Consider the following 8,848-nt stretch of genomic DNA (forward strand, 5'->3'; position numbering starts at 1 on the left):
GGAAATGACTGATGAATAAAATATTAACTAATATGAAACATTTAACAATAGTTATTTTTAACATTACAAACATTTTTCAAGATAATTTATTAATAATTATTAATTAATTACAAAAATTTCTGCAAATAAATATTTTTATCACTTACCGAATCACGTTGCTCTCCCGCTTCTCCATCATTTGAGCCATTCAATGGGTTGATCTTTAATGTAATTCTTGTTTATCAAAGCTCATTTTTGTCATGATTTTCAACCAAATTCTGAAAATTTAATAAATGTTAAAAAACCCATTCGACCTTTATACTTAGAACTACATACTTATTGTTAATCGCCTACCTATGTACAGTTTACTATTGAAATTATGTTGCGTTAGTCATGCTTGGTGATACTATGTATCATTGAAATTTTCCTTACAGCTAAGTTTCTGAATTCAATTATACCTTTTAATATTATTTTAATTTTATTTATTCATAGCTTGTACGAATAATGTCTAGAATAAATAGCATACCCAATACTATTGCGATATTTTTCTTTTGTTATATTTAATATCTATCATAATATAGTGGTTTTCGGTATTAAATGTGCGCTGGCTATTTCTTAATAATAGGATTGTGCAAAGAATATTTCAGTAGAAAATTATTATAGATAATAATTGTATATTAAGATTCATTATTCCTCAGTTAAAATAAGCGTTAAAGAATTTCTTATTGACTACAACAAATATATTATAACATTTATTGAATGACTTATTTTTATTAGAATATTCTTTTCGGTTATGAAGTTTCTTTGTAATAACTAGTTATAATACTAATCATAACACCAAGATATATAATGAATATTTACTGTTCATAATAAACAAATTATAAGTTATTATATTATAATATCTTGTAGTGCTATGATATTGCTTTTAAACTTATTTTTAAAATTATGTAATAAAATGTGTTACCTGTATTCAATTTAATCATATAAAAACCTCTCCCATGGATAGCTAAAGCTATGATTTGTAACATTTCTTTGATATCTCGCTGCTCATTCATTCATTGGTAGTTCATTCTTGTAATAAATTAATACTGTTTAAACAGTTATGGTCATGTATCATCTAAATTTTATCTTTATTGTAAATAGGACCATTTCTATATTATTACTTATCTAAATAAAAATACTTGTGTGAAGTTTGAACATTTACTTAGTTAATACTATTACATAGTAAGTTATATTTGATAATTGTTTGATTTACTTAAAATTTATGTATGATTCTAGAATATAATTTCATCTCTTAATTGAATATTACTAAATCAAACTTAAAATGAAAATATTTATTTTCAATGAAGAAAAAACAAAATTGAGATGAACTTTAAATTATTGCTATGTATCTTTTATTCATCTTATATTTTATATGTATCTTCATAATTTGGCCAGCATAAATAAATTGCACACAATTTCTTTCATAGTTTTATTTTATAAAAAAAAAGTATCTTAACTTCTAAGACATGGTATGTTCAATACCATTACAAATTAATATTAAATAATACACATTGGGCATGTCATTGTATAATTTAAGAATACGACGTCAAGGTATTAAGTAGTTACAATTTATATGTTAAACAAAAATTATTCAGAATCTACGTTACTTGTAGTAAAATTTTATTATGTCATAATTCTTTGCACTTGTTCAGTAAAAAAAAAATAAACTAATAAAACTATGTTTTATCTGTTCTATATTCCTTAAACACTTGCATTAAGCGATCCAGCTAGATATATTTCGAGATGTTTTTAGGTTCTTTTACACTCAAACCAATCACCAACTGCCTGTAATACAAACAATTACATAGATACTAATATTAAATTATCAATGTATGGCCTTATTATTTTACAGTAATTCCTACATTATTGACTACATTCTTATAAAATATATTATCTCGTTTCAGCAGCATGTTACTTAATTGTAAATTCCAATATGTAATAATAGGTGTTAAATACTGTGTCATTATTTTTGTTTCCTTAAAACTGTTGCTTTCAATTTGGTAAAATCTTGCACTAATTGAATATTCTTACATTACCTATGAAATGCACTTAAAACTATTATTGGCCTGTTAATTTTTGTTGTTGATATCAGTATGAGCCTTCCCTTGTAAATACAATTTTCATTGAAATAAGTTTGGCTTAGCATATATCAGTCTTGTCATAAGTCTCAAATAAAATATTACTGCATGTTTCTGTATGTTCAATACCATTAAATCTATAAGGACAATTTATTTCAATTCCACCTAAAAGTGAATAGCTACAAACTTCTACACGGTAATGTCCTATTAATATTATTCAACTTTCAGTATTGCGTATCTGCGGCGTTACAACGTTTTCGTAACTTAACTGTTAAGATAATAAATCTTCATAACAACACTTTTGGTGTTTTACAATTAAATTATGCTACTAATAAATCTTAAGCCTAGTTTTATACTTTCATCTCTTGGTTTCAGTCAATCAGTGTTTTTTATCAAATCATAACACTTAGCTGTTTCAATTGTCTCATTTTTCCAGCTACCAAGCCTACCTAATATAATCATAATCAATCATTACTTAAACTAAGATCAATATGATCCACCTACAATTATTCCAGTGAACCAAAGTATATTATTTTATACATAACCAGTTTTTTCGCCCGCGGCTTCGCCTACTTTGTCTAACCTTCCTCTTAAATCACTATCTATTTAAAAAACCCATCCCATTGCGTATTTTAAAGATCTAAACATTCAGGCACAGGTGGCGGGACTGCGTCTGTTTTAAATTTTTACTTAGATGTATCAGTTCATTAGACGACACGGTTGGCGCAGTGGTAAAGTAACTGCCTACTGAGCCGACGGTCCCGGGTTCGATCCCGGGTCAGGGCAAATATTTGTGTGATGAACTCAATTATTATTTATTCTTGGGTCTGGTATTATTATCTATATATTATGTATTTATTAAATATTATATTTATCGTCGCCTAGTACCTACAACACAAGCCTTAATTGAGCTTACTGTGGGACTAGGTCGATTTGTGTAATAATGTCCTTTAATTTATTTATTATTTATTTATAATCAAATGGTCGCTTACCACCGCCATAGCTAGCGTTGTACTGCGTCTGCGGCTGCTGGTACGAGTTGTACGAGGGCTGCGCGTACGAGTCGTACGCGGGCGCGGCGCCGTACGCCGGCTCGCTCGCCCCGTAGCCCGCGTCGCCCGCGCCTCCCGCACTGCTGTACCAACAACATTCACATTTAATGATATTACTACAGTAGAACCTATATAAGTCGAACTTCGAAGGAGACGCCAAAAAATTCCAGTTATAGTTTTCAACTTATGGAGGATTTCGACTTAGGCGGATTTTGATTCGACATAAAGAGTTTGAAGTTTATTCTTATAAATTTTGAGTTAGAGAGGTAAAATAAATTAAAATTTAACTTGCAGAGGTGACAAACATATTTTTATTATTATAAATCAACATTATTTCAAATCATTTTAATATAAAAAATATGGCATTAAAAAAAGTCAGTATTTTTTTTGACGTGACAACGTCTTATAATTCGATAGAGCCGGTTGCACGCACGAAAAAACAAGACTCATGCGGCGTTACCTCGCTCTGAGGCGTTCCATGTAAGGCTTGAAGTGCAAGCGAGAGCGCGGAACGAGCGAAAAAGAAGCACAATCGGACGTTGTCACGTTCAACTATCGTCAGTAAACCGACTTTACAGACAACCAATTTTTTTTTTCATTTGGTGTTAAATAAAGGTATGTCTTTGCTATGAATGTATGCACAGATTAATAACTCAGGCCCCGGAACCACAGACACAATAGAAAATTTATTGTGTGAGACCGATCGGGGCTCAATGGGTTAAAGGATAAATAGTATGCATAATTCCAGGCAATATAAATTGTGATGTGTAATATACAGCTTATTTTTGACGTGTACGTGACAACGACTTTTTATGTCTGTCTCTCTCGCTCTTAGGCGGGCTTACCATGCCCGCGTGCCTCTCACTCGCTCTCATTGTGAGCGCATAACGTGAGCGGAGCGTAACGCAGTTTCTTGAAGTGTCACCCGGCAAACCAATTTATAAGACGTTGTCACGTCAAAAAATTATCAATTTAGAACTTACCCATAGCCATCATTTTCGTAGCCCCCTTGTCCCGTGGAATAGCCATAATTTGAGCCATAACCACTTGAATTATAACCAGTGCTTGCAGGGGCGGGAGCCGGTGATGAATAGCTACCACCTTGATATGAACTAAACAAACAAACAACGCGTTACAAACATATTCCTAATCAAATCTAAATTTACTTATGAATAACTATATTCAGTTGTGTTTCTATCTGCATCTAAGTATCAGACGGCAATTCCTATCAAAACAGTTTCATCATGTAAATACAAGCACTAATATCAAAGACTAAATTTGACTAATAAGTAAATAATAATTACTACAAACTATTTAATAACTACATTAATTTGAGATATTTAGAATAAGGTATAAATGATAACAGCTTATTACCTAGATGTGTTGTATGAAGATGTTGCATAAGGATCTGCCGCTGGCTGTTCATATGGTTGGTAACCTGTGTGTCTGTAACAAACAACTTTTGTTTAGCATCTTAACTCTATTCAAGTATTTTATGTTATTTTTATTAATTGTTCAGTATAAAATTAGCGTCATGTGTGTATCAGACGGCACATTCCTATCAAGATAAAGGGTTCATCATTTCATAAAATTATATGTTTTTCTTAAGTTTTAAGATTTACATACAGATAACTTATTTTCTTTGCAAAACATACAAAATAAGTGCTTAAATAACTTCAATAATAAATTATACAGGGTGAAAGGTAAGACATTAGACGATTTTAGACAGGAGCTTCTACTCATGAAACTGAACAACTTTTGTTCTACAACTTTGCTGAATTCTAAAAAAAAATATTGGACTTTGTAAGGAAACTTTGCTAATCAGCCGACCGATTTCTATACAAAGTCCAAATTTTTTTCTACGAATTCAGCAAAGTTGTAGAATAAAAGTTGTTCAGTTTCATGAGTAGAAGCTCCTGTCTAAATTCGTCTAATGTCTTACCTTTCACCTGGTATTTAACAACTTACGCTGGTGGACCATATCCGTTTGGTTGTGGCGCTGGATTGTGTGCCGGTGCCTGTTGGTAACCTCCAGATTGTTGTGGCCTTCCACCGCCTCCGCCGCCGCCTCGTGGGCCTTCAAACCTGGTTAAATTTGGATTAGTGAGAATATCACAACAAAATATTTAAAAAAATGTATGCGTGTACTAGAGTACACATGTAAGAAGTGAAACTTCTTTATGACCTTAAAAATGTCACGAGTATGGCGTAACGCAAAAATGTCACGCGTACGGCGTAACGCAAAAATGTCACGCGTACGGCGTAACGCAAAAATGTTACACTAAATTTTTGTCCAACCCCGATAAAGAAGTTTCACTTCAAAAAAAATGTGTGCGTGTACTAGTGTAGACACGTAAGAAGTGAAACTTCTTTATGACCTTATTTTTAAATGATTTACTATATGCAACAGAAATACGTCGATTCACGCGTGGTAGGGATAAGAAAAAGATGGCGCGTTACGGAAAAATGTCACGCGTAACGAAAAAATGTTACACTAAATTTTTTTCCAACCACGATAAAGAAGTTTCACTTCAATTATGCATTGAATATGACATATTGAGTAATATTCTAAAACAAGATAATTTGGTTGGTAATGACTTTGCATTGAAGTCATATATTTTTGCTTTATGAGGGATAAGTAATAAGTAGGGAGACAGTGTCTCCACGTGACTATGCTCGCTGCAAAGTGTCCAAAACGTCGGAAAAATAATATAAGGAATAAATAGCGTTTAAAATCTTTAATTTCTAATAAGTACCTACTTTAAATCTTAACTGAGAGATGGATTATATTATCAATCATTTAGTTATTACTATGCAAACTGATAAGAATTTTATTGTAGTTACCTTCCACGTTTTGGAGCGCCAGGGCCCCCATGTGGAGGTCCACCGCCTCTTTTGTATGCAACTTGGGGAGGTGATATTCCCGAGAGATGGATTATATTATCAATCATTAAGTTATTACTAACTGATAAGAATTTTATTCTAGTTACCTTCCACGTTTTGGAGCGCCAGGGCCACCATGTGGAGGTCCACCGCCTCTTTTGTATGCAACTTGGGGAGGTGAAATTCCCTGTGGCGCAGGTCTGGGTAAGGGCCCACTTTGATCATGTTGGGCTCCGTGAGGACCAGCTGCCGGGCCTCCTGGTGGGCCATGACCGCCACGCCCTCCTCTACCTGATTAAAGTATGAAAATTTATTACATTGTATTGAATTTATCAATATGGACAGGTTTGATTACTGATTGAATGATTTAAAGATGCATTTTAAAGCACAGTTAAATTTATTGAAAACCTTGTAAAGAAATAGATTACCTCTCATGTAAGGACCTCCACGCCCCACACCCCTATCTCCTCGAGGCACAAAGTCGCCTCTTCCTCGACCACCACGCCCTCTCATTCCTCCGGGACCACCTCTGTTGTTGACAAATCCACCTGTATCTAAATTTTTTGTAGGTTAGATTCAGAAGCAAATACAAATCAAATATATTGAATAAGGCAACACATGTTTTGTTTAATAATATTGTTATACTAGCGGTCCGCCCCGGCTTCGCCCGTGGTACATATTTACGTTTTCTCTACATAAGAACCATCCTCGTACTTCAGGGAATATAATGAATTATCGAAATCGGTTCAGCCGTTCTCGAGTTATGCGCTTACCAACACATTTTGCGATTCATTTTTATATAAGTTCTAGCGGTCCGCCCCGGCTTCGCCCGTGGTACATATTTACATTTTCTCTACATAAAAACCATCCTCGTACTTCAAGGAATATAATAAAAAAAGAACTATCGAAATCGGTTCAGCCGTTCTCGAGTTATGCGCTTACCAACACATTTTGCGATTCATTTTTATATATAAGAGAAGAAGATAGGAAGAAGATTATCAATAAACTTACTTTGTGGAGGTCCTCTACTCTCAATGGTCGGTACTGGATGTGGGCCAGGACCTTGTGGACCGGGTGGAAATCGGCCACCTCTCTCACCACCACCTCCACGCATCGGTCCGCCGCGGAATGGTCGAGGACCACCTCGCATAGGTGGACCACCACCTCGCGGCGGACCACCTCTGCCCCGCATGCCAGGTCCGCCCCTGAATACAGTATTTAGAGGTTATGGCAAATCAGACGTCATCGTCATTACATAAAAAATTGCTGACTATTTTAGCATGAAATTATGTGAAACAAACGTGTAATAAATTAAAAATAAAGGATATATCATACCGTCCTCTCATATCAAAGTTTCCTCGCCCGCGAGGGCCCCCGGGTGGCCCACCGCGTCCTCCGCGAAAACCACGATTTGGACCGTCCATGATAAATATTTAGATCGATACGATCTGACTTTAATTTTATGAATAAAATCTACATAAACTAGTTCATAACTCAACTTAAATAATTATTAATTTGTTTAAAAAACACCAAGCGACATTCGATCTAAACTTCGACTTACACAAAATGGCGACGGAAAGCGCGGCCCGCAAGGCGCGAACAGCAGCGAGTCGCCGGTAGCTTCCACAGAGTATATATGTAATCCACAGATAGGTAATTTGGTTATGCCGCGGCCACACTATGGCTGTTTTCCAATAATTATGCGACTCAGTGGCGCACAATGCCGAATTATTATGCTGATGCTTAATTGGAACGTGAAACTCACCAGCTGATCGAAAAAGCGTAACACCCCCTCTACACTACTCGCGAAGTTGAACGAGGTTAGACGAATAGAATAATGTAGAGAGGCACTTCGACTTACTTCGTCCAACTTTACCTCGCCTCGGCCGACTTCCGTTTGTTGTTGGTTTTTGCGCCCGAGTCAAAGGGCACGAAGTTACCTGAAGTTCGTTCTGAATATAAATGTATGCGCTCTCGCGAAGTTGAACGAGTGTGTACTGTGTAGTGTAGCACCGTGGACTTCGGCCGAGTACTTCGCCGAGGAACTTCGCGAGTAGTGTAGAGGAGGCATAAGACGGATGGATATCAAACATGCTCAACGTTAATAATCAAGTTTTCTCTTCTGCCGGCACTTCCGGAGTGCAACCCGTCTTTTTTGAAGTGAAAACTTCTTTAGCGGCGTTGGGTATAAAATCTTAAACTCGCGTCAGGACACGTGACCTGATCGAAAAAGCGTAAGACGGATGGATATCAAACATGCTCAACGTTAATAATCAAGTTTTCACTTCTGCCGGCACTCCCGGAGTGCAACCCGTCTTTTTTTATTTCTGTACCGAGGTGTCGCTAAAGATATAATAAAAATTGTAATTCGATTTTTTGTAAATCTGAAATATACGCAGTATTAATACATACATATAAACAAATTACATAATAGAAAGGTTACAAGATTAACATTACAAAAAAACGGCTAAGTGCGAGTCGGACTCGCGCACGAAGGGTTCCGTACCATTAAAATGTTCTGCCAGTTAAAAGTAACCGAGCGTTAATTTTAATAAATATAATATACAAGATTTACAAAATAAACATTATACTCCTTTTTATGCAGTTGTATAAAATTGTAATATAATAAAGATTAATTCTCATCTCATTTCGAATTATACTTAGAAAAATATTTTTTTATCGACGTTCAAGTTAAAAGCAGTCCGTCACTAAGAAAGTCGTAAAAATTTACGACCTTTTAAGCGACGAGTTTTTAAATTCAACCCTATCCCTAAGTTCATAAAGATTAAATTTGAATTTCTTTTCAAGATAGTC

The 8,848-nt window shown here is 35.0% G+C and overlaps 1 protein-coding gene across 4 annotated transcripts; it reads right to left on the minus strand.

Moving 5' to 3' along the window:
* Nucleotides 1–146: 146 nt before the first annotated feature.
* On the minus strand, nt 147–7,703 carry LOC149489860 (uncharacterized). Of its 4 annotated transcripts, none has more exons than XM_089714633.1 (9): nt 7,370–7,630; nt 7,046–7,239; nt 6,463–6,588; nt 6,142–6,325; nt 5,120–5,236; nt 4,526–4,597; nt 4,135–4,263; nt 3,092–3,234; nt 147–257 (listed from the first exon to the last, which is right to left on the minus strand). In XM_089714633.1, exons 1-9 carry the CDS (start codon nt 7,456–7,458, stop codon nt 247–249), a joined length of 1,065 nt encoding a protein of 354 aa, XP_089570759.1. In that variant the 5' UTR covers nt 7,459–7,630; the 3' UTR covers nt 147–246. The 4 variants fall into 4 exon arrangements, with proteins under 4 accessions (XP_089570759.1, XP_089570761.1, XP_089570760.1 ...); XM_089714635.1 differs by lacking the exon at nt 147–257 and adding an exon at nt 1,437–1,806 and having other exon boundaries at nt 7,596–7,703; XM_089714634.1 differs by lacking the exon at nt 147–257 and adding an exon at nt 1,437–1,806 and having other exon boundaries at nt 3,092–3,231.
* Nucleotides 7,704–8,848: the final 1,145 nt, after the last annotated feature.

The sequence above is a fragment of the Colias philodice genome, chromosome 3, assembly GCF_061535455.1.
Source record: "Colias philodice isolate Cphi_HAF_F1 chromosome 3, ilColPhil1 Martin Lab GWU primary, whole genome shotgun sequence".
NCBI lineage: Eukaryota > Metazoa > Arthropoda > Insecta > Lepidoptera > Pieridae > Colias > Colias philodice.

Coding starts and splice junctions, on each gene's coding strand:
- LOC149489860 (XM_089714633.1), bottom strand. CDS start 7,458: ATGGACGGTCCAAATCGTGGTTTTCGCGGAGGACGCGGTGGGCCACCC. Junction 5,237..6,141: donor GGCGCTCCAAAACGTGGAAG/GTAACTAGAATA, acceptor AAATTTAACCAG/GTTTGAAGGCCCACGAGGCG. Junction 4,264..4,525: donor TCTTCATACAACACATCTAG/GTAATAAGCTGT, acceptor TTGTTTGTTTAG/TTCATATCAAGGTGGTAGCT.